The sequence below is a fragment of the Ciona robusta genome, chromosome 2 (genome assembly GCF_009617815.1).
Source record: "Ciona robusta chromosome 2, ASM961781v2".
Lineage (NCBI taxonomy): Eukaryota > Metazoa > Chordata > Ascidiacea > Phlebobranchia > Cionidae > Ciona > Ciona robusta.
Window position 1 is genome coordinate 9,306,344 of NC_143236.1, and position 23,543 is coordinate 9,329,886.

At 39.2% G+C, this 23,543-nt stretch overlaps 6 protein-coding genes across 7 annotated transcripts; 5 read left to right on the top strand and 1 right to left on the bottom strand.

The window, feature by feature from the left end:
* The first annotated feature begins 66 nt into the window (after positions 1–66).
* LOC149740971 (zinc metalloproteinase nas-8-like) lies at positions 67–5,590 on the top strand. The gene is made up of 16 exons (XM_089872488.1): positions 67–1,034; positions 1,475–1,516; positions 1,766–1,816; positions 1,999–2,154; positions 2,219–2,368; positions 2,518–2,675; positions 2,984–3,122; positions 3,334–3,466; positions 3,699–3,784; positions 3,950–3,973; positions 4,056–4,119; positions 4,342–4,536; positions 5,013–5,110; positions 5,167–5,206; positions 5,305–5,414; positions 5,478–5,590. Exons 1-15 carry the CDS (start codon positions 944–946, stop codon positions 5,411–5,413), a joined length of 1,536 nt encoding a protein of 511 aa, XP_089728614.1. The 5' UTR covers positions 67–943; the 3' UTR covers position 5,414; positions 5,478–5,590.
* Positions 5,591–5,707: 117 nt separating this feature from the next.
* On the top strand, positions 5,708–9,870 carry LOC149740972 (protein DBF4 homolog A-like). 2 transcript variants are annotated; one of them, XM_089872492.1, is made up of 10 exons: positions 5,708–5,905; positions 6,288–6,369; positions 6,520–6,599; positions 6,878–6,980; positions 7,469–7,516; positions 7,920–7,986; positions 8,229–8,327; positions 8,588–8,669; positions 8,826–8,923; positions 8,981–9,870. In XM_089872492.1, the coding sequence occupies exons 1-10, from the start codon at positions 5,792–5,794 to the stop codon at positions 9,441–9,443; spliced, it is 1,236 nt and encodes a 411-aa protein (XP_089728618.1). In that variant the 5' UTR covers positions 5,708–5,791; the 3' UTR covers positions 9,444–9,870. The 2 variants fall into 2 exon arrangements, with proteins under 2 accessions (XP_089728618.1, XP_089728619.1); XM_089872493.1 differs by having other exon boundaries at positions 5,710–5,905; positions 6,288–6,351.
* On the bottom strand, positions 9,624–12,388 carry LOC149740973 (large ribosomal subunit protein uL23m-like). The gene is made up of 4 exons (XM_089872498.1): positions 12,232–12,388; positions 11,962–12,084; positions 10,201–10,372; positions 9,624–9,869 (listed from the first exon to the last, which is right to left on the bottom strand). The coding sequence occupies exons 1-4, from the start codon at positions 12,270–12,272 to the stop codon at positions 9,672–9,674; spliced, it is 534 nt and encodes a 177-aa protein (XP_089728624.1). The 5' UTR covers positions 12,273–12,388; the 3' UTR covers positions 9,624–9,671.
* A 1,116-nt stretch (positions 12,389–13,504) lies between these two features.
* Positions 13,505–15,696, top strand: LOC149740974 (sphingomyelin phosphodiesterase-like). Its single transcript, XM_089872487.1, has one exon. It carries the CDS (start codon positions 13,587–13,589, stop codon positions 15,348–15,350), a length of 1,764 nt encoding a protein of 587 aa, XP_089728613.1. The 5' UTR covers positions 13,505–13,586; the 3' UTR covers positions 15,351–15,696.
* Positions 15,697–15,845: 149 nt separating this feature from the next.
* Positions 15,846–16,944, top strand: LOC149740975 (sterile alpha motif domain-containing protein 15-like). Its single transcript, XM_089872500.1, has 2 exons — positions 15,846–16,119; positions 16,569–16,944. The coding sequence occupies exons 1-2, from the start codon at positions 15,956–15,958 to the stop codon at positions 16,780–16,782; spliced, it is 378 nt and encodes a 125-aa protein (XP_089728626.1). The 5' UTR covers positions 15,846–15,955; the 3' UTR covers positions 16,783–16,944.
* A 1,259-nt stretch (positions 16,945–18,203) lies between these two features.
* Positions 18,204–23,203, top strand: LOC149740976 (RNA-binding protein 24-like). The gene is made up of 5 exons (XM_089872496.1): positions 18,204–19,001; positions 19,654–19,780; positions 21,069–21,117; positions 22,094–22,281; positions 22,531–23,203. Exons 1-5 carry the CDS (start codon positions 18,834–18,836, stop codon positions 22,824–22,826), a joined length of 828 nt encoding a protein of 275 aa, XP_089728622.1. The 5' UTR covers positions 18,204–18,833; the 3' UTR covers positions 22,827–23,203.
* Positions 23,204–23,543: the final 340 nt, after the last annotated feature.

Genomic DNA, 23,543 nt, shown 5'->3' on the forward strand with positions numbered 1-23,543 from the left:
CGCTAAAGTCTGAACGTATGTAACTTGTTTATCCTCGCATGGCAGGGCAACGACAGTCGTTACAACACGGGTGTTCTGTTTCATAAATCTCGTACCCGCTTACAAGTTACCATGTATATAACTTTGTAGCTAACTGTATTGCATAGTAGTTACAAACTCCAAATCAGTACAACTCTATCTTAAACTATGCGATGCAACTTTACCATAACCCGCCCCAACAACACTGATGTCTGTTTGAATGTCTTTGCCGTGGACGCTTTAAGTGGGTCGGGACGTCATCACCTAAGTTAGTTGCTGCGAAATGTCAGCTGTCATTGTAACGATTGTGACGTTATAAATAGGTGATGATGACGTTTTAGCAACTCGAGTGTGGATTCCAAATTCGGTTCATTCGTATCGTTGTCGTATACGTTAACCAATGTCACATCTATTATGACGTCACATTGCTAATACATATATTTGTAATTTGTTCTTCTAGAAACAAAGAAATATCAATATACACCCAGCAGTTATTAACGGTACAACCTGCGCTGAACAACACTGGGTGTAGATATTTTTTTTGTTTTTTTTTAGCAATACAGTATAGGTTGGGGTAAGATGGGACAAGTTTTCATTCTCTTTTGTCGTCCCATTTGGTAGCAAGCAATGAACTAATGTTTACAGAATTACATAACTGTATTCCCACAACTTCAAAAGAGCGTTGTTAATTGTAATTTTCACGCACCCGGAAACATATATCTATACAAGTATCGTGCATATTATTATTATTCATGTTGTATAAATAACTCCCCATCTCACGACAGGTTTATTATTTCTATGAATCAGCCTTCCACCTGCCATAACAATCATCATCGTGATGCAAACAATGGATTGTTACGTCTCACGAACTTCGTGACGTAGAATATGAATCACAATGATTATTGTCACGTCATAACCGGGATAAATGGAACGCGGGACTTCTGCGATCTTCACTTCGATCTTGAAAATGTGGGAACGATTTTTCATCTTCGTCGTTCTTTGTTGTGCTAGCAAAGGTATGTAGGTTTATTATTTTATATAGTAGGGTGGGGGAAGATGGGACACCTTTAGCACTTAATATCCAAATATCCTGATCGTTGTTTACTACTAAATGGGACGAGAAATAGAGTTAAAAAGTGTCCCATCTTCCCCAATCCTAGTGTATTATTTTACAATATTTTATATGGGTGAGGTTCTTGTCAAGGATGTGGGGTTTAGGCCATAGCTGGCTCATTACCCTAGCTAACACGCTGGGTGCTTTTATATATAAACATGATTGAATGAATGTAACTTATTTATCCTCGCATGATGGAACAACGACAGTCGTTATAACACGGGTGTTCTGTTTCATACACCTCGTGCTCGCTTACGAGTTACCACGTATGTAACTTTGTGGGTGATTCCTTTTATGAATGAACGCACCCCCAACCACTAATAAACCCCTCAAACATTCCAGGCCACGCGAATTCCATCGAACCTCCTGAAGGAGCTGGCGCAGGTAATAAGTCGTAGTTTAAATTGAATACAACTTAATACGAGTTCATTTATATTATATGTTGGGTTTAGCAACCATGTTTTTTATTCGACATTTTTCCTCAAGTACTTTTTACCCGTATGGTGTGTTGTTTTGCTGCTAATTCCCTTCTTTTCGTTGTTTTAATTATTTTTTTGATAAGATAAATATATTTATTTTCTTTGTTATGCATTACTTCCGCATACATCAATCACGTGACATCTTTATTCACAGGTGCTCGACAACCCCCTCCCGTGGATAGAAACACACTTGGAGAAATCGCGGGTGAATATTTAACGTAACAATAATTTGTTGTGACGTTTTTAACATTATACTTTAATATGACGTAAAACTATTTTATTATGACGTATTTTTATTATATTATTTTATTGTGACGTAACATAATTTCTTTTATACTGTCGTCATCTACAATCGGTATAACAATGATGTTTATAACGTCATAACAGAGACAATCGAGCCGATCTCGAACGAGTTGACCCATTGTATGGAAGCGCCGCCAGGGTGCAGTAGAGAGTGCGTGCTTGGTTTCATTAGAACATCCGCTGGGTGTCAGTGTAGATGCGCCACCCAGGGAATAATGGAGGGTGACATCAAAATAGAAGGTTTGTTACGTCATGTTGTAACGTCATATGTACAATATTTTGTATTATGACGTCATACACGCAGCTGGACAATACAATGGAATGCTTAACGCTATGGGACTTCCCCGTGAAAGCCACGTGACAACCAGGGGGGCCACTGGCGCCACCTTCGGGCGCAAGTGGCCGAAAGAAGGTGATTTCGTCATCGTGCCTTACACTTTTAACGCGAATGTTGGTAAGTGACGTCATCATGAACTATTGACTATTACTGAGTGACACTTGGACTTTAAAACAACTTTGAAGGTTGTAAGCGCGTAACGACGTAAAAACTACATTGTTCTTTGCTGATTTATATTTCCTGAATAAATAAAGATGTTTTTCCAGCGGAATCGAAGCGGGAAAAAGTCCGCCAAGCTATCCTGAGATACAATGAAGTCACTTGCATCAGGATTCGTCCCAGGAGGGGAGAGAGAGATTATATTGAGATCAAAGATGGAACTGGATGCATGTCGGACCTTGGGAGGTCGGGAGGGAAACAATCGGTAGGTTGGGGGTGGATTGTTTTAGGTGGTGGGGCAATGGCAGCCGTTATAACACAGGTGTTCTGTTTCATACACCTCGTGCCCGCTTACAAGTTACCAGGTATGTAACTTTGTAGGGGATTATTTTCCGTATGGCTGATAATTTGGACAACACATTAGTGACCACTGGGTTGAAGCAATTGTCGTAAAGTGTCTTGCCCAAGATTAAATACAGCCATAATGTAGCCAAGTGACGATTGTTTTACCAATGGCACCAGTCACGTCACCGCTTTTATTGTGACGTCATACACAGCATTGTTACATCACAGATGACGCTTGGTAGAGGATGCGACTCGATGCGAGGAATAATCATCCACGAGTTCATGCACGCCCTCGGATTCTTTCACGAACAATCAAGGTTCGATCGCGATCGTTACGTCACAGTCGTTTGGAACAACATAAAATCGGGTGAGTCGTTCGGCAGCGGGCATGAGGTCCTTGTATATTGTAAAGGTCGCCTGCTGGGTGTTGTTTCTTCCTTTTAAATAAATGGAAATATGTTTAAAGTAACCGAGTGTTTTATCGACTGTTGTTTTCTCGTTATATCCTGTTATCCTGCCACCGTAATAAAAGGTACAAAAGAATATTATTATTATTATAAATGCCAACGTATCCTCAGGAGCCAATGTCAACTTTAACAAGATGGGACGGGAAACATGGGACAGTTATGGTTCCGACTACGATCCGGATTCAGTCATGCATTACGGGGGGAACTTCTTCTCAAAGAACGGACGGCCTACCATTATTAACAAGTAATAATAATAACAGAGTGGAAAAGATATATATATAGAAAAGATATAGTAGGGCGGGGAAAGACGGGACACGTTTGCACATAATATCTAAATATCCTGATCGTATGGGTTAAGATGGGACACCGGAATTTGTAAACCACCAAATGAGATAAAAGATAATAAAACATAATCATTTTCCCATCTTGCTATATCATGACGTAACAATGAAATTATTAATATGACGTCACAATAGGGCGACAGGGAGGGCGGTAAACTACCAACGCCGCGACTTTTCGAGGCAGGATCTTCTACAACTTAATAGGAAGTATGAATGCTCAAGTAAGTTACGGTTTTATCAATTTAAATTTAAATTATTTGTATTATAGGTTTAGCAGCCACGCTTTTATTTTCATTCAAGTGGTTTTTACCCGCAGTGTGTTTTAACGAACTGTTTTTATCTTCATTGTTTTTATTCATTTAATCTAAACCTCGCAATCCTCACAGGTTATCAGGGACAACAATCAGAAGGTGATGACGTCAGATTGGTTGTATTGTGTTTTGTTTATATTAAATGTTTATGACGTAATCAACTGCTGACGTAATATTTCAGGGTTTCCGGTAGCGGCCACCACCACGACACCGGCTCAGACGGGACCTTGTGAGGATAGATCACCGTGAGTTGATGGTTGATGACATCATTGGTTACGTCAGCAAGAACGTCATGGATGACGTCATTAATTTCGTTGTTGGTGACGTAACCACTGACGCTGTTGCTCTTAACGTCATTGATGACATTGTTACTGACGTCACTGATGACTTTGTTACTGACGTCATTGATGACATTGTCACTGACGTCATTGATGACTTTGTTACTGACGTCATTGATGACATTACAGTCAACTATGCGATTCGTGGGTGGACGCAGGCTATTGCACGAGATTCTACGTCACTTATATGAGGGAGAACTGCCGAATGAGTTGCGGGTTTTGTACTGGTGGGACAACGACAACAACAACTACCACTCCCGCCCCTACAACTACAACAACAACAACTGTTGCTACAACACAATCTACTTGTTCCGATGCACGGAGGTTTGTTCTTGTTTGTATTTTTTCTTTAAATGTGAACACGCAAAAAAAACCACCCACAAAGTTACATACATGGTAACTTGTAAGTGGGCACGAAGTGTATGGAACAGAACACTCGTGTTATAACAACTGTCGTTTCCCCGCCATGTGAGGATAAATAAGTTACATACGTGTTAACTTGTAAGCAGGCACGATGTGTATAAAACAGAACACCTGTGTTATAACGATTGTCGTTACCCCACTATGTGAGGATAAATAAGTTACATACGTGGTAAATTGTAAGCGGGCACGAGGTGTATGAAACAGAACACCTGTGTTATAACGATTGTCGTTACCCCACCATGCGAGGGTAAATAAGTTACATACGTTGTAACTTGTAAGCAGGCACGAGGTGTATGAAACAGAACATCAGTGTTATAACGACTGTCGTTGCCCCTTCCCCCAACAAACTCCCACCTCACCCATCCTTCCACCAATAGATCATGTTCGGCTTGGGTTGACTTGGGATATTGCGAAGGTTCTTTCGCCAACTTCATGCGGAACAATTGCGCAAGGAGCTGCGGTCATTGTTCTGAAGGTAACGTCACTATAATGTATTATTACGTCACATAGATTTATATCTTTATGTTTTAGGCTCCGAAAGTTCGAGCACAAATTGCGTGAACGAAGTCAGGTAAGCTGTCGATTACGTCTTATAATTATCCAAATATTGTGACGTATATTAGTTGATACATTATGACGTAATAATCGACCACTGTTGTTGTGTTCCAGTATTTGCAGTACATGGGTGAGAGCTGGTTATTGTACGGAGGTTTTCGTCGATTACATGCGGCGAAACTGCGCCAAGGCTTGTGGGTTCTGTAGCGCCGTCAACGCATAAGGTGCGTAATATGACACCTGTGTTATGAGTACAAGTCCCACAACTAAAGTTTTTTCGGTTACAGGCATTGGACGGCTGGATCAAGAACTTCGACGAACTGGAACTTTATTTTATTATATACCTGACTATTGCATCACAAAACCAAATAAAAACTGGAATAAACGGAAATTTAATGAATTTTATGTTTGTTGTTTTTAAAAATATTTTAGAATTAGTAGATTTGAGAAGTTAAATAAAGACAGTGCTCCTAGTTTAAAAAAAAACTAAAAAAAACTAGTTTCTATGAAAAATGAATTTCGCTAATAAATTATTGTTGGCGAGAAAACTTTTCAATTCCCGCAGAAATTTAAAGAATTTTTTAAAAGTTTTGTTTTAAAAATGAACGGAATGACCAATTGTAAGGTGTTGTTCGGGAAAAAGTTCTTTATTGACCCGAAAATTGATAAAACTACGAATCAGAAAATTAAAACCGCGCTTTTGCAACTTGGAGGGGTGGGTTGTTGTATTTTGTTTGTTTATGTTTATTTAGATTGACTTATTATGGCATTTATAAGAATTTATTGGGATTACAAGGTTTATAGTAATGTAGGGTAGCAAGTATTATGAGAATGAATTGCCCTGTGCTTAAAAATCCTAATCAAATCAAACTTTTAAAAGAAACCAGCGATTAAGTGTAAACAAACATTTCAGTTTGAAGTTTAATGTTCTATGCAGAAGCAAACCCTACAAAGGTCTTTCGCGTGCAATTGTTAGGAAAATGGGGAATATCTAATAGGAATATATGAAGGCATAAAGCAAGACCAGAAACCAACAAAGCGTATGAGAATATTGTAACTTCTATGTTGACATTAATGTTGTTTCTATAAATCCTTAGAAAGTTGAAGAATTTCTTGACAGAAGCGTCCACTTTGCGTTGACCAATGAACCGCGATCGAAAAGTAAATGTTATTTTTATGGTGAAAAATAAATGTTATTTTTATGGTGAAAAATAAATGTTATTTATTTTTATAATAAAAAGTTAATAGTTGTTATGATCCCACCGGCCTAATCTGTGGCACGAGTTGTGCATTTGTTTTCACCTGAGGTTATAATATTTCTATGTTTAGGGAATTCAAATGAAGCCGTCGACAGTCCGTTCTCTACACAGGTGATTTCCCCAGCAAGTTGTGTTCGCTCATCCACGACAGTGAGTTTTAAACTTTATTAAAATATTATTTTTGTAAAAATATAAATAAACACACAGCGTTGCAATTTGTAAAACTCGTTGTCAAATTTATTTGTAATAAATAAAAGCAAAAAAAATCAATTTTTGAAGATTAAAATTTGTTTTTGAAGATTAAAATTTGTTTTTTTAAATTTTGAGTTCTTTTTAATTTTTGGGAGTTCACTTTTTTTACCTTTTTTAAAATTGAATCTTATGTCCAACGCCCACAATTGTAAGATATATTTTCAACTTCCCTACAGAGCAGTAGATGGAGAGACGTTGTGAAAAATGCCGGTCGAAAATCTACAAATAATTTGATGGATACGGCACGTACGCTTGGTATACGAGTTCGAACTGTGGATGGTATGTTGTGTTATGGATCAAACACATTTGTAAACATGGGTGTAAATTTATTCACTATCATGTAATAATTATCTTTAACTTTTAATTTGTTCTTCGATTACGAAGCAAAGGCTAAAAAAACATTCAAAACCAAATGACAGGATATAGCCATAAAACAACAGTGGTTAACACATGCTTACGGTTAAAAACATATTTGCATTTAATAAGGCGACCGCTACACCAAGCCTTATAGACCTATAAATATAAAAGGTATTCAAAGGCCAAACCTGGGGTGGCAGGGTGGGCAGGCCAACCCTGGAATTCTGCACTGCATTAATCAGTATATATTACAACCAATAAGTTAGATTTGTTTCACAGATTTGTGTTTAACTATCCCTGCCTCCCCTGGGTTTTAAATAGTTTGTGCATATGGTCTTTACAGTTAATATTATTGAATAACAGTTTACAGTAGTTTGTTTGTTAATAATATGTATTGTTACATCACACAGAAGTATGGAGTTGGCTACAAAGGAAAACTAAAGACATAAAAACACCAGGTATTATTTAAATAAAACAAGAATATGCCTATGTTATGTGCATAGAATCCAGTCGCAGAGTATGGCAGTTCCTAACGAAATCTCACGCATCCAAGACGGTTATTTTTCGCGTGCGCGCGTGCTATCATTAAAAATATGCGTGCAAACCATGTACATTTTCAAGCCAGGTTAGGAAATCTTACTTAATTAAATTTTTTTCTTTGTTTAATTAATTGGCGTGCCTGCGACAAATTGTGGCGTGCATCACCAAAAGTCTGTAAAAAAATCGCTCGTACACCTGCCATACTCTGCAGACTGGCATAGAAAAATGACTTTTATAACTAATTTATAACAATTCTTATTGTCCCTATTTATAATTTTAGTTTTGATTATCATATTAATTTGTTATCCCTCATTCATCCAGTCCAACCACCACAACCAATCAACATCAAGTTAAAAAATCCATGTTTAAAAATAGAGGATCGAAAAACGTGAGTAAAACTTGTTGTTATGTTTGTTTCCTAATTACTGATAACCTGACATATGAACCTATGCATTATACTTCATTACTTGGAATATAAAACCCCAATGTTTTTGCACAAACGTCTTCCATTTGGCGCCATCAGAAATTATTTGCAATAAGATTTATTGTTTCTCAATAACATCAATTTCTAATGTTACTTCATGCATGGCAACACCCACAGGATGACTTAGATTTACTTTCTATTCCCAGGAAACCAGTTTATGAAGAATTTGAAGTTTTTCCCTCTGTTGATTTTTCCTCGAAAGGAAACGCTTGTCCTTTAGTTGACCCAAAGCTCACCAAGCCAAAGTAAGTCGTTGGAATAATAATTATGATTCTGGTATCATTAAAGTCTTTGTGCCTACCTTCGGGGAAGCGACGGTATGCGACTGGCTTTAACATCTGGTGAGGTTCATGTAGCATCCTAGGTGTTGGGTAATGAACCAACTTTGGTCTAAATCCAATGTCCTCTGACAATCTATACTATTTTTTTGCCATTAGTTGTTTTCATGAGAATTGTGGTATCTCTATCCACGGCACCAGTCAGTGACAATCGAATATTTTCCCAGGAAAGAAGGTCGTGCTGGGAAGTTTGAAACGAAAGGTTTTTGCGAATGTTGTCAGTCGTCCTATCTTGGGGGTGAATCAAAGGTAGGTGGGCGTGGCAGCTTAATTGTGGGCGTAGCTGTTGCATGTAATCCAAGGTGTGTAAAACAGAACATCCATGTTATAACGACTTGATAAATAAGTTTTCATTCAATCCTAGTCACATAATGTCCCAACTTATGTTTGTAACTTTGTTGTTAGCATCGGAAAACTGTGCAACATATAAACTTTGGTGAGAACGGCAACAACTACTCGAAGTTGGACGATTATCTCCGTGGCAACCGTCTCGATCTGCAATCGTGAGTTAACGAGGCAACTGTTTTAAACAAATTATTTTTTTTATTTTTTTTTTAAAGATTTTTACGAAAAAGAAGAAAAACCTCACCCCTGCCACCAAGTGGGTGTGAGTCCATGTTTGTCGAGCGTGTTAGAAAGATTCCCCTAAAAAGAGAAATTTTTCCAAACAAGGAAATTCCCCCCAAAAGGGAAATCCCTACGACTACCTCAGGGGAAATCCCCAATAATCGTGTTTTAACGAGATCTCAGTTAGGGACTTCCCCACAGAAACCTACTTTACTTGAAATACCTGGGGAATCCCCATGTTTACAACCCCGAAAATACCCCTTGCGCGAAGCAAAGTCACCCTCAAATGTGGGGAAACCCCATTCAACCCCACTTAGACGAAGCCCTCGGAAAAGGTTGGCCGTCTCGGCAACGAAGCGTAAACGAGAAACAACTATGCCCTCCAGTGGCGATATGTTATTTCTATTTTCCTCTTTCGACGATAAAACATTAGATTCAGATTTTTTAGAAAAATAACATTTTTGTCGCGCGAGAAATTTTGTATTAAATTTTTATAATATTCCCTGAAAGTATTTTTATATTTTGAAAACAGTTTTGTTGTCTTAAGATAAAACACAGAAAAAGGTAGCATTAACTGAAACAACAGTTAACCACAAGCAGTAACTGCATTTGATTTAAAATTCCCACATTTTTGAATTCATTTATTTTACACAGAAATATTTTTTTAACAATTTTCACTTTTTTTCACAACCATTTATTTTCAAAATAAGTTTTGTCTTTAATTGAAACCCCCGATGTTTGTTGTTTCTCGGCAAACTTGGAATATGCTTCTTGTTGTTCAACCATCGTCTTGGAGTCCATGTCTTCCATCTCTTCGTCATCGCCGTCCTCCTCTTTTACTTTCGTCAAAATCTCTGGGAATTCAAATGTTTCGTTGTTTCCCTGAAAATCGACCATAATTTAATGTTTGAGTGTAGGCATGGGAGTAGCAACCATGGAAAAGCCACTCATAACGTAATTTGTATTAATCTCTTTAAAAGCAATAGCGAAGATCTTTTTTAAACAAACTCGCAGCAGGTAAAAGTTGTTGAAACATGCTATGGGTAAACAGGGAACGAGCGTCAGTTAAAATCATTGTAGTTTCCTAATAACTGGCTCAATTTACAAAATTCATGAAATCAATTTTAAAATTGAGGTGCACCCTGTAAGATGGTTTATTGCATTAGCAACTTGCGCACCTTAGATCAACAAGTGAACAAGCATGTAAACTCACCAAATAAACGTGAGCAATCTTCCAAGGTTCCATGAACTTCCACATATATTGATCTTTCCTCCAGGGTGTTGGTTGGCGATACCGAATATAATTCACAATACTAAGGTTGACGCTCGTAACTGGTACGTTGTAAACTTTGTCCAAATATTCCTTCATGTCGTATTTTGTCATGCTGGGTGACATACAAACAAGAACTGATTTATTTAATGAACAAAGGTAGTTCTTATTGGAACAGGTACATGAAAATATGAAATAATTTATTTGAAAACCGTAGCAAGTACATGTTGGAATAACAAACCTAAGCTAAGTCTGTATTTTAAAAATACACAGCCGATGGTTATGAAAGGTTGGCATAATATGCATTGAGTGTAAAGTTATGGATGAGATGAGGTGCAACTATATACCCCTTTAGTGAACTAAGACATGAAATAAAGTTCATTGCACCAAACATATAGTTTGCTTAAGTTGTGTGAAACGTATTAAAAAAAAATTGGCCTCCGTTTGTAAAATCCTGAATACCCCCCATGGGTTCTTCAGCCATGATTGGGTCAGTGGTGACAGAGTAGGAGGAACTTTGGGTTCAATGCAACACTCAGGGTTGCCAATCATGCACAAAGCATGTTGAACCCAAAGTTAGTATAGACCAAGTTAGGAAACGGCGCTCGTGTCCGCCATTACGGAGCCCACAAAGCGTGAATCGCATATACAAATGCATGGTCGGCATGTGTTCATGTAGTTCTTGTAAGCGATACAAAGCTAGAAAACACGTATAGCGGTTGTTTTAACATTTAATTTCTAATATAATTCTTGTTGTATAATATTAAATCTAAGAATTAATGTGAAGTAAATTAATATTTTGACTGGTTTTCAGCGTACAGTGTGGTTTAACAGGGTAATTTACTTGGCGATTAAAACTAGCAGCAATCAGCTTAGTTTACATAATAGTATATGATCATACCTACGAATCTGCAGAACCAGTATATACTACATTTATAATCCAACATGAGTGGACATGCAGCTCCAAACTGCTTAAGTACTAGCAGATAAGGTGTTCGCGTATTCCGATTTCCACAATGTCACTTCGATATTAGGCAAATTTTACAAAGATTCCTTAAGTTTCGTTACCGGGTATACGTGTTAAGTTTGTGAGCCAAAAAGAAAAATCACGGCAATTTACATGCAAAACTGCAGCTAGATACACCAGTTTATGTTAATGTTATGCGTTTTTGTTTGTATTTTTATATTTTAAACATGTTCTTTTATATTTCTGGTTGGTATACTTGATATTTTCTGTTTTTTTACTCATTAATCGATCGAGTGTTCAATAAAATTTGATTCTTAATGTGAGGTTTATTATTGTGATAAGATATAACATTAGTAGAAAGCCATTCTTACGCGCAGAAGTGCTTGGTTCTTAAAAATCGCATTACTTAGGCGAAAAACAGCACCCAGCAATGATAAAATGCTATGCCGTGGGCTCCGTAATGGTGGCGTCTATGACGTCATAGACGCGCGACAATGGATAACAAGACTCGTTGTTTTACAATCCGTTTCCTAACTTGGTCTACACTAACTTTGGTTGAACCATACATATCACCCACTATATACGGTGAACTTACATTGAAGGTGAACGTGTATTGATATCAAAGATTAAGGAGCTTGAGGACAAATAAGTTACAATCAAACTCACTCACAAAGCGTAAACTTAAAGCCACTATACGCTAAACTCACATTGAGTTATATTTAATCTAAACAACTCACTCAGCCGGAACATGAAACCGAACATAATTCTTTGGCATTTCTTTCCTCGGTTTCACCAACGTTATGTACCATTCTGGTATAAATATCCTTCTCTGGGGGGCGCCATTGTAATGGAGAGGAAACCTAGAACGTCATAAAATACGTCATCAATTGATTAAGTCATAATTTACCGACGTAATCAAACAATATGCACACCATACAACAGTGTAAAACAAAAAGAAAAAAGATTGATTTGAAAAATAAAGCAAATTTATATCAGAAATAACTGACTTATATCCGGGTAGTTTGGCCCCAATTCGAATCCGAGACATTTTGTTGAAAAACTTTATTTAAAAACGAAATTCTTTCATTTTTCAAAATTAAAAATTTCCACATTGTAAAATAAGGGGAATACCCAATTTTACTTGCTACTATAGATATCTTAAACTTTTTTGCCAGAAACGGGGTTTTGGGGAATAGTTTGTCAATAATCAGGTCGTTATAAGCAGAGTCGTATAAACACCGAGTAGTCCAACTGCCGTCTATGTGTGTCCAAAATAGAGCAAAAGTGGTGACTTTGACAAAGGGTTTAAACGAACTTGTTAAGTTTTGTTTGTGTTTTCCTATTGTGGGAAGGTGTAAAACAGCTGGACTACTCGGTATTTCTATGACTCTGGTTATAAGTATAGGGTTGTTTATTTATGTTTGTAAAAAGGATTAAACTATTATTGGCTAGCCTTTGTTTAAATTGTTTATTTATTCTAGGGGATAATGTAAATCTGTCCTAATTTAAATCTAGGTAACCTGCTTTGGTAATTTAAAAACAAAGAAAAATTTTAAAAAATCTGAACTTTTTTAAAATTTTGTTTGCGGTTTAATTATTTACCTGATTATCCGCGTGGAGCGCTAGAGACGGTTGTCATAGCGTCACGGTTGGTTGAACAGAGATATGGCGTGATCGCGTTTGCATTGTTTAGTTGTGACGTAATAAAGGAAATTGTAACATAGCTTAGTCAGCGTGATGTTGGTCGCTGTATGGAAGGCGTAGGATGTAACCTTGCTGAGGCGGTGACTCAATGTTTTAGTTAGTAAGATGGGTGCTAGTACTAAAGAATAACTTATATTCTATATGGGTGAGATCCTACAGTGAGGCACGCCATGGGACCAGAGTTGGCCATTACCCCAACATTGTATATGCACATTCTATTCTATATGGGTGAGGTCCTACAGTGAGGCACGTCATGGGACCTGGGATTTAGGTCAGAGTTGCCCATTACCCCAACATTGTATATGCACATTCTATTCTATATGGGTAAGGTCCTACAGTGAGGCACGCCATGGGACCTGAGATTTAGGCCAGAGTTGGCCCATTACCCCAGAAAGAACGGACTAATATTAATACAGTATATCATAAGGATAGAAAATAGAGTAGATTTTAGTCAGGAATATTATGAGAATTGTGAATTATTCACAACCTGTATTTTATTTTTGGGTAGCCTGATGTGGATACTTTCTTAATTATAAGTTGTAATTAAAAAAGGATTAAATAATTAATATCATTCTAACAACGGCTTAAATTTAATTAATTGTTTCAAACAGGATGTTTAATTAATTGTGGAAATAAGGTTTCAATATACAGCAGTATTATGATGCAACAATTAATAGTTATTGTTGTTTCTTACATTACAATCGGTAATTGTCTTCCATTATTACAAAACAATCGCCTTCACTTCACCCCATCTAGTGGTGGAGAATCAACCAACCATATCAACGAGATCAATGATGCGTTAAACAACGCCCCATTGTTTACGAAACAATTCAACAAAGCAAACCCGCTCTCTTCGCTTGAATGCACGGCGTGTAAAGTCGCGCTCGACGCAGCGCTGTGGAAATACCGAACCCCTAACGGGACGTACCCCGGTCTACCTGGGTTTATCATAACTTTATGCAAATATTTAAAAATTGAAACCAACTCCGTTTGTGAAGGAATGATTCATGAATTACAAAACGAAACTTTGTTTTTATTAAATAAACTCCAACTAACGGGATCTCAGCTTTGTGGGCTTATCTTCCCCACCTCGTGCCCTGCTAATGACCTTTCATGGAATAATAATAAATGGGTCGTTCCGATTCCTAAACCCCATAAAGGTAAACATCGTGTTTCACCAAAGAATTCAAAAGAATTGAAAGTTTTACAGATCTCTGATATTCACATAGACTTGCTGTATAAACCAGGATCTGCTGCTAATTGTAAAGAACCTCTTTGTTGTCGGGACAACAATGGGGAGGTTGGGCAAGATAAAGTAACAGCCGGGTACTGGGGAACGGTCGCTGCTTGCGACACTCCCTACTGGACGCTTGAAAATCTTTTCCAACGTGCATCGGAAGATAAGTTCGACTACATTATATGGACGGGTGACTTACCCGCTCATAACGACTGGAGCCAAACGAGAGAAGGACAAATCAAACTGCTGAGTAATCTTACAAACCTGCTGACTCATTATTTCCCCAACACCCCGGTTTACCCATCACTTGGTAACCACGAAAGCAACCCTGTCAACAGCTTTCCACCCAACTATGTGAAGGGGGTGAACAATATATCGTGGCTGTATGAGGCGTTGGCTAAAGCTTGGTCTCCATGGTTACCACACGATGCTATAACTACAGTACGTGAGTCCGGCTTCTACACAACTTTAGTAAAACCAGGGCTTCGTATAGTTTCAATGAACATGAATTACTGCAACACTGAGAACTTCTGGATGTTGTTGGACCCTGTAGATCCTAATGGGGAGCTAGCGTGGTTGGTTAAGACACTAGATGGCGCTGAAGAGAGGGGCGAGGTTGTTCATATTATTGGACACATCCCTCCAAGTATGACGGGGGATTGTCTTATGGTTTGGAGGAATAACTATCATGACATCATCAGTCGGTATCGTGACATCATAATGGCTCAATTCTACGGACATACACATAAAGATGAGATAGAAATCCAATATAACGATAGCTCTCTAGCCCACCCAGTGAGCATGGCATACATCGCACCAAGCGTAACGACTTACACCAAACTATTCCCAAGTTATCGAACATATTCAATGGACGGCAACTCATGGAGGGTGTTGGACCATTCAACTTACACCCTCAACCTCACAGAAGCCAACACACAGGGTGCATCACCTGTATGGAAGCTTGAATATTCAGCGAGGGCGGAATATAATTTGACCTCGCTTGACCTTAAATCGTGGCACGAACTCTACAGGACGTGGGTCAATGATTCCGACCAATCAAAAACCTTCCAGAAATATTACACAAACTTCTACAAGGGGAATCCCCCGAATAAGGAATGCGACAGGGATTGCAAAATGAGATTTCTTTGTGGGATTCAAACAGGGAATTATACTTCGCCGTGTTAATTGCGAGTTTGGGGGTAATGGGTGAATCCAATTGCATGCCTCCCTACAGGACCTCACCCATGTAGAGTAATAGTTAGGGATGAAAAACCTTAGATCTCAAAGTCATTGTTTTATTGTATGTGCGCAATCTCAACCACTTTTCCCTTGATCAAACAAACTGTATGTTTTGTATTCGGGCAGTATTAGTATTGCATGCGTGTGGATGATATTATGCAAGATATCTATGGTCGCTAGAGGTGTACGGAGTTTATGTGTTTTACTGTTTTATTGAAAACATATTTGTTTGTTTTACATTTTATTATTGCAATGTTTCCATAAGGCAATACATATGAAATTATTCATGTTATGTTGGGTGTTGAAGTTTGTATAAGCAGATTGGACAGTTAGTTCAGGGCACTATTTACTAAAAATATTAAATATATTTAATAATACAAGGAACTTTTTTATTCAGTCTAGATTAGACAGCTTTAGTTTTAAAAACTTGTTAAATTTAAAAAGTATGTAAAAAAAATTGTTTTACTCCCTTAAATAAAAACGCATCAGCCGCACGGTAGCGCTGGTGTTGCTAGGCAACACACCCGCCAAATTTCAGCTGTAAATCCAAGATGGCGTCGCCAACCCGTGAGGATAATTTAATCGTTCCTACGAGTATACACTGGACATGCGATGACGTGGCAAACTGGATCGAAGAAATTGGATTCCCACAATATAGATTATGTTTTACAAACAATTTAATCGACGGCAGAAAGCTTGTTTTAATGGACGCAAGGTGGGAACCGTAGTGTATAAGCGGGCTATGGTTGGGGTAATCCTCTAGCCGATGACCAGCGATAATTGTGGTCTGTCCTTAGACAGCACTGATACTCGCTCTATTTTTTTTGGGGGGGGAGTTGGGTGTTTACGCCGAAAATGAGCATTGAAATGCGTCAAACCGTTTTTGCTGGTCAAGAACCATAAACCTTCGGCCAACGTTAATTGTGTTTCTATGCCGGTGGTAGGGAGTGTTGAAATGTCAATACAAAAGTTCCAACGAATCAGTTAAAGCTGTAGCGTTCGTGTGTGTGGTAGTGTATATGTCATGTGGGGATGTGGGGTACCAGTATGTTTGACGTTTAACTTGACGATTAGGAATTAGTAGGTGATGACGTCATTGCAGCTGACGTGTTGATTGGTATTTATGACGTCATAATCACACCTTGAACGTTAATTGTTCTTTAGTAATCTCCCGAAGTTGGGGGTGACGGATTTTGACCACATACTCTTTATCGCCTCAAGTGTCAGAGACCTCTTGAACATAGAGAAACCATTGTGGAACCGAAGCATTGCGGACCCTGCAAGTTCACCGATGGGGAATTATCTGCAAATTAAAAGTCGCACCGGACCTTCTTTGGATAAACTTAGTTATTCACAATTTCTTAGACGTGGTTACTAATGTTATGACGTGTCGTGGGGTCACAATGACGTATTTGTGATGTCATGATGACGTAATTACGTAAATGTATGCACGTGTCACATTACTAGTAATTATGTTTGTTGTTTGTTTTGAACGTTTTTTTCCTAAAAATGAAATAAAGTTTGTTAAAAGTTGTAAAAAGTTTGGATTTTTAGCACCCGTCAGTGGGCGCGAGAGATCGATTTCCACAAATTGTAGTAAATAGAAAAAGGAAGGACACGTGGTCCGTAGTGTGATGTCTGCTGCTCGCGTTAGGAGGTGCGATCCAGCTGTTGGTATGTTGGGTGGCATGAAGGGTATAAGATGCCCAACACACGATGCATCGACGTCACAACGCGATGGAGATAATTAGTGATTGTTGTACGCCATTGTTTGTTTTGTGATGCAGAGAGAGGGGTTTGTGACGTAGTAGATGCCGTTTGTTTCAGATGTTCGAGAATTCTTCAGGGATTCGAATTTAAAGTTTACGTTGGCGTCACAATTGTCATTCAAGTGCGTCGCGTCACGGTCGAAGCGCGTTCATTATTGCGTAACAATGACAAAAGCAATTGTAACCAAACAGGTGAATAGGAATCTCGAATGACCTTTCCGCTTCGTCGCGTTCTACAGCGGTTGTCGTTCTCATTATCGTCCTCTGTGACGTCACAATCAACTTTGTGTTAATTATTAGCGAACGTTGGTGACGTCATAGTAGCAACTGTGTTGTAACTTAATATTTCCTTTCAATAATTTCCTTCGGGCGCGTGAGCGTGGCTGTCGATGTAAAACACGCGATGTCGAGTTCCAGATACTCAGCTGCTTCTGGCATCGAAACGCGCGGCGTGCAACGAAATTAATCAACCAATCGAATTGAGTTTCCACCCGCTGTTGTTGCAGTCATTCCGCTTAGTTTGGATTTATGTTCGGTTTGTTGCGTTGTAAGCATCTTGTTTCGTTAGTGTGACGTAATAATGGTACAATGTTCGATCATAGACGAGCCCGAATACACCTTGTTAGTTAATGATTAGTGTACACGACGGTAGATAAGGAGGCATTTCTTAGACAAGCATTGTTTTAAAAGAAGTCGAATTAAGTTGTGTGTTTTTACCCGTAGCGTGTTTTAACGAGTATCGTTTTGTTGTTGATTCTTTTTCATTCCTTGTTTTAACTAATTTGATCTTCGCTATTGTATTCGAGGAGATAAATATCTTTATTTTATGTCAGCGCGTTTTGATGACTGTTTATTGCAGTTGTAGGTGATTATGACGTTATAGTAAAGTATATTGTTGGGTATAGCAGCCACGCTTTTATTCCACACTTTTCCTCAAGTAGTTTTTACCGTAGCGTGATTTAACGACTGTTGTTTTGCTGCTAATTCCATTCTTTTCGTTGTTTTAATTAATTTATTCATCGTTACGGAACAGTTATAATATGTAGGAATTTAATTACAGATTGTTAAGTTATTTATTCGTGAAATGAATTTGATTGTTACGTCATAAGCCCTGGCGTTAAACACTTCAACTTCTGAACCAATCAAGTCAAGCCACGTCATCACGGTAAAAGTGGAAGCAGCAGCCCCACCTAGCGACCAAATTGCCACCAGCCCCTTGCTGGAAACCCCCAACGATCTGGCATCTACGCAACTTCCGGTCTCTGAGAGCGTGGACAGCAGTGCAAGGAAACGCAAGGCGAGCCCCCCGCCCCTACAAACAACCGAAGACCTCAAGCTACCCCGTTTAACCTCCATCCCGCCCACAGTGATACCGAACAGCAATCTTGCCACTGCCCTAACCCCCCATAACCCCCTTACCCAACTCACCCACCCACAAAACCTTAACAGCTTACTCCTCAGCCAGTTACCCCAACAAGGGTTACCAGCACCCACTATAATCCAGCCCCCCATCGGCCCCATCCGCCCCAACCATCTCATCCAACAACAAACCCTTCTTCCCTCCCAGCAGCAACTAGCGTTACCCCAACCTACCCAGGACCTCCCCGCAACAGCCACGGCCGCCCATACCCTCATAAACAGCGCTGGTAAACCAACCAGTATGTCCATCCAGCAGAAAGACACAACCTACACCAAGATATTCGTGGGGGGACTTCCCTATCACACTACCGACGCTTCCCTCCGCGATTATTTCGCGACCTTCGGTGACATTGAAGAAGCTGTCGTCATCACTGACCGACAAACCGGGAAGTCACGTGGATATGGATTCGTAAGTGACGTCATAATGTTAATTATGAACCTAAGAACCACCTAATTGTGGAGTATAATACTGTGGGGTGAGATAGGACAACTTTAACACATAATATCCCATATTTTCTAATCGTGTTTTTAACAATTAACATCGCTTCTTTAGAGTCGTGAGGATATGGTTATATAATTCTGTAAATATTCTTTGTTTACTACAAATTAGATGATAAAATAAAAGCTTAAACCCCAACCTAATATATACGTAACAACCAAATATAACATCGTTGCTTGGCAACCATAAGTTGCCAGGATCCCAATTTTAATTAATTCTCGAATTTTAACATGGCTGGTTTTATACGATCGCGGTTTTTCTAATATTTTCCATATTCGGGTTATGTCATCTATTATTCATAATGGTCAGTGTCAACGTAACAGAGGACTTTTAAGCCGATTGTGACGTAATAAGGCCGATTGTGTTGCAGACTTTGTTGGAATTAATTATCGATGATTAACCCATTGTTTGCGAATAAAACACAAAGTGACACATTAACTAGAACACTTTATGCAATACGCTGCTGTTTTGTGACGACATAATTAGTTAATTCTAGGTATACGTCACAATAAACTTTATGACGTCACAAATTTTATGACGTAACAATGACATTTCACCCCAGGTCACAATGACGGAAAAGGGAGCAGCTGAAAGGGCGTGCAAGGATCCGAACCCGGTGATCGACGGTAGAAAGGCGAACGTCAACTTGGCTTATATTGGTGCGAAACCCCGCGTAATGCAAACTACAGGTAAAACATAACAGTGCTATAACGATTGTACAACCCAGCGGTCACTTATGGGTTGTCTAAAAGATTGTCAGCCATACAGACAAATAATCACCACAAAGTTACATACGTGGTAGCTCGTATGCGAAACAGAACACCCGTGTTATAACGACTTTAGTTTCTCCGCTATTCGAGGATAAATTACTTTTATTCATTCATTCGCTAAATCAGCTGCATTCATTCATTTATTCATTATGACGTCATTAACGCGATTCGCGCGATAGGTACAACAGCTTGAAAGTTATTTATACCATCAGCTGTCGTGTTAAACCTCAGGGGGGAGAATATTCGAATAATTAAACGGTTCTAGAATATCGTCTTTGTTACGTCACAATCTTGTAGAATCGGAACAATGGTTAATTAGCGCGACACTCGAGAAACACTTAAGTTGTGAAGCGACTGGTTCGTGATGCAACTTGGAATCTAAATATTTCATAACTGTTGGCGTGGTATCTGGACCACGTGATCGCTTCCAACATTGGTGTTATTTACAAACGGTTTTCTTACGTAACAATAAAACATCGTGTTCACACCGGTGTTGTGGAACATGAAAGAAAATATCTGAGATCTCAGATCCGTAGCTACATTGTTACTGGCCCGTATATAGGAGGTTCCATGTGTAATTTAACACTTATAAATCGGTCCCTTGGTCTGGGACTGATTAAATACGTTTTGTTCGTTGAGATAAATGAAGGGTAAGGTATCGGGTGTTGAGTGAAATCATGTCAGGCGCCTATGTTGGGGATGTTGGGGAGGACCTCCAACCCCCAGGTTAGAATTCGCAGGTTCCTAGTAGCTGGTAACCCAATCCATACTTTTGTTACTTTGTTACGCGTCGCATTGTTCGCGTTGTCTATTGTCATCGATTGTTCCGTTTTTTATTCAAACCATTGTTTCCTACTTTTCTACTTTCAGCAATTTCGTTTCAAAAACGAAAAGATTTCATTCCAATTTCCTTATTTTTCTGTTGTTGCCACCAGACGTAATGTAAATACTTGAGATGTTTCTTGGGAAAAATGTTAATTTTATTGCGCTAATGTTGCGTCTGCCCCACGACGAGACACCATCAGAACTTAAAAAGATTCATTTTTTTATGTTTATATAATTTAAGCACCCACAGATTTACATACGTGGTAACTTGTAAGCGGGCACGAGGTGTATGAAACAGAACACCCGTGTTATAACGATTGTCATAAACAAGTTACATTCATTTCATTCCTGAATATTTATATTAAATTTCTTTATTATTCAGTCGGAATCCGGCAGATCCCCCAAGCTTACGTTCCAGCCGCACAATACGGGTAAGTCGAAGTTAATTATTTATGTAAAGAGCGCCCTCTGACGGTTGCTTTGTTTCCCAAGTGATTTATGCTACATCACAAACGTCGTGATTATTACGTCATAAAAGCTTTTGTAGCTTCCCTGGGGACGTCATAATACGACCATTCGTTGTAAATAATAGCATCGCGAACACGACGCTCATTTTACCGCCCTGCTTCTCATCATAACTACGTCATAATTGATTTATGACGTATCAGAGGGAAACAAACGCAATTGTTAAGTAATTATCCACACCTGCAGTGTTTCCAGACTAAAACGATAAATCCAAGATTATAGTGCTTCCCAATTTATTTTCTATCTTCATAAACACAGGTGGTCAACACTTGGATCGAAGGTAAGGTTTTGGCTTGCCGTTATGTGGCGCTGTGGAGCGGTGGGTATTCCCCGACACTTTTATTTTCTGCTGTAGTTTTGAGCACAGCGTGGTCACGTATACGCCTCTAGCGGTCATTAATTTGGTTTTGCTGAGTTTTGTAGTGGTGTGACGTCATCTGGGTCTAAGTGTTGATTGTGACGTAACAGTCAAAGACAATGGAGTCGATTAATCGCGTTAATCTTACGATTGTGACGTATTGTTGATCAATTAACAACACGAATCATCTGCTGCATGTAAAGTGATTGTGACGTAACGATCCTCACAAAAGATAATTCTTCAACTTTGTGATGTAACAATAGACGCGGGCGTGTGGGAAAGTTCTGAGTAGTAACCCGGAAACACGTGACTTGCATATGGTGGGAAGTTATTCAAGATTCGCTTCCATTATGACGTGTGAGGTCCCTTTGTTACGCAGACAATCTTTGACAAGCAGCGATTGTCTTGTAACATGTGTCTATTATGACATCAAAATCGCGGATTCTAGTTTTGGGGTGATTTGTGTGTTTTCATAGTGGCATCTATGACGTCACAAACATATAACAAACACTCTTTATTTGCAGGGGCGTCCCAGCTTTATACGCGGCTCAATATCCAACAGCTGCTACAACATACGTGGCGCATAACGGGATGCTGATACCAGCGCACGCTGCACAACACACATCGCCCATCATAGATTATAGTGGATACGTCGCCCAACTATCTGCGGGGGCTTACGCTACTGATGTTGCCGCTGCTGCAGGAACAGCTGGTGAGGCTCCTTGTTAATGTTGGTTGGGTGGTTTATTTGGCCCAGAGGTAATGGGTTCAAAGCTTGACAATGAGAACGACAATTGCTGCAACACAAAACACCCACGAAGTTAAATCAGGGTAACTTGTAAGCTGGCATGAAATGTGTAAAACAGAACCCCATTGTTACAACGACTCTATAAGCTACATTGCATTCATTCATTCATTCAATATTTATGACGTAGCAATCTAACTTATTATTTCGTCACAGCTTCACCGTTCGCCAACGCGTACGCCGCTACCTCGCTACACCACCAAGCGCCTGCAGGTACTAGCGTCGCGAGCGCTGGGCATCAGATGATTGCAGCCGCTCCTACTCAAGCTGCGCTACCTAGCGGATATCAGAGTCTCCCCGGATACCCGGCCACAGCTGCAAGTGTGGCTGCTGCGTACGCCGCGGCTGCTGCCAACAACCACTTGCCACCAACGTTAGCTACAACTCCCACACCTGTGACGTATGCTCACCTCACAGCTCAGCTGCAACAGCAAGCCACAGAGCGATATTAACGTCATATATTGAAACACAGTGTTGCCATTCAAATTCTCGGACAACACTGTAATTATTAAAAGTTGGTTAATCGTGAAACCGACTTTCACCACTGTGTGTCGCCCGAGCTTACAATTGTGTTGCAAAGATAGAGATCTTATTTTCATTTCGGGATTTTGTTTAATATTTATTTTTCACTTTTTTCGTCTTGGTGCCCCCCCCCACAATAGGGGATTGTTACGTCACACCTACCTGTATTATGACGTCGATATGTTTCTATGCACGCGAGGGGAACATAGAAATAAAATAATCCTCGCGTTCCCGCCTTCCATGTGTAAATAGTCGCTATGACAACGAATCGATAAAATATTGACAATAAACAAAACTTAAGAATAAACATTGTTACGTCACAGCTGCATTGTCATACACCAGGGAATTGCAAAAGTTCAGACAATATGGTATATTAGGGGGGAGAAGACGGGGTAGATTTAGCACATTACTCCAAATATACTGATCGTGTTTTGAACAATTAACAACGGTTTTAGGGGTATTAGAGATGAGGTTTATAATTCTTTGATTGTTTTTTGTTTACTACCAAATTAGACGGGTAATAGAACATGTCCCATCTTCCCCGACTCTACTTTATATAATTTGTGGTCAAAGCTAGTTTGCTGATCCACACACTAGAACGCCAAGCAGTCTGTTAGCATAAACATTCACAACGGTGGCAGCATTAA

Excerpts from the sequence above, each read along its gene's own strand:
- LOC149740971 (XM_089872488.1), top strand. The coding sequence starts at position 944 with ATGGAACGCGGGACTTCTGCGATCTTCACTTCGATCTTGAAAATGTGG. Across the intron at positions 2,155-2,218 it reads GGGTGACATCAAAATAGAAG|CTGGACAATACAATGGAATG; the intron begins GTTTGTTACGTC and ends TCATACACGCAG. Across the intron at positions 4,120-4,341 it reads CCTTGTGAGGATAGATCACC|TCAACTATGCGATTCGTGGG; the intron begins GTGAGTTGATGG and ends ATGACATTACAG.
- LOC149740972 (XM_089872492.1), top strand. The coding sequence starts at position 5,792 with ATGAACGGAATGACCAATTGTAAGGTGTTGTTCGGGAAAAAGTTCTTT. Across the intron at positions 5,906-6,287 it reads CGCTTTTGCAACTTGGAGGG|AAAGTTGAAGAATTTCTTGA; the intron begins GTGGGTTGTTGT and ends ATAAATCCTTAG. Across the intron at positions 8,328-8,587 it reads CCAAAGCTCACCAAGCCAAA|GAAAGAAGGTCGTGCTGGGA; the intron begins GTAAGTCGTTGG and ends ATATTTTCCCAG.
- LOC149740973 (XM_089872498.1), bottom strand. The coding sequence starts at position 12,272 with ATGTCTCGGATTCGAATTGGGGCCAAACTACCCGGATATAA. Across the intron at positions 10,373-11,961 it reads CGGTTTCATGTTCCGGCTGA|CATGACAAAATACGACATGA; the intron begins GTGAGTTGTTTA and ends TATGTCACCCAG. Across the intron at positions 9,870-10,200 it reads AGATTGCTCACGTTTATTTG|GGAAACAACGAAACATTTGA; the intron begins GTGAGTTTACAT and ends GTCGATTTTCAG.
- LOC149740974 (XM_089872487.1), top strand. The coding sequence starts at position 13,587 with ATGATGCAACAATTAATAGTTATTGTTGTTTCTTACATTACAATCGGT.
- LOC149740975 (XM_089872500.1), top strand. The coding sequence starts at position 15,956 with ATGGCGTCGCCAACCCGTGAGGATAATTTAATCGTTCCTACGAGTATA. Across the intron at positions 16,120-16,568 it reads CTTGTTTTAATGGACGCAAG|TAATCTCCCGAAGTTGGGGG; the intron begins GTGGGAACCGTA and ends ATTGTTCTTTAG.
- LOC149740976 (XM_089872496.1), top strand. The coding sequence starts at position 18,834 with ATGTCCATCCAGCAGAAAGACACAACCTACACCAAGATATTCGTGGGG. Across the intron at positions 19,002-19,653 it reads AGTCACGTGGATATGGATTC|GTCACAATGACGGAAAAGGG; the intron begins GTAAGTGACGTC and ends ATTTCACCCCAG. Across the intron at positions 21,118-22,093 it reads GTTCCAGCCGCACAATACGG|GGGCGTCCCAGCTTTATACG; the intron begins GTAAGTCGAAGT and ends CTTTATTTGCAG.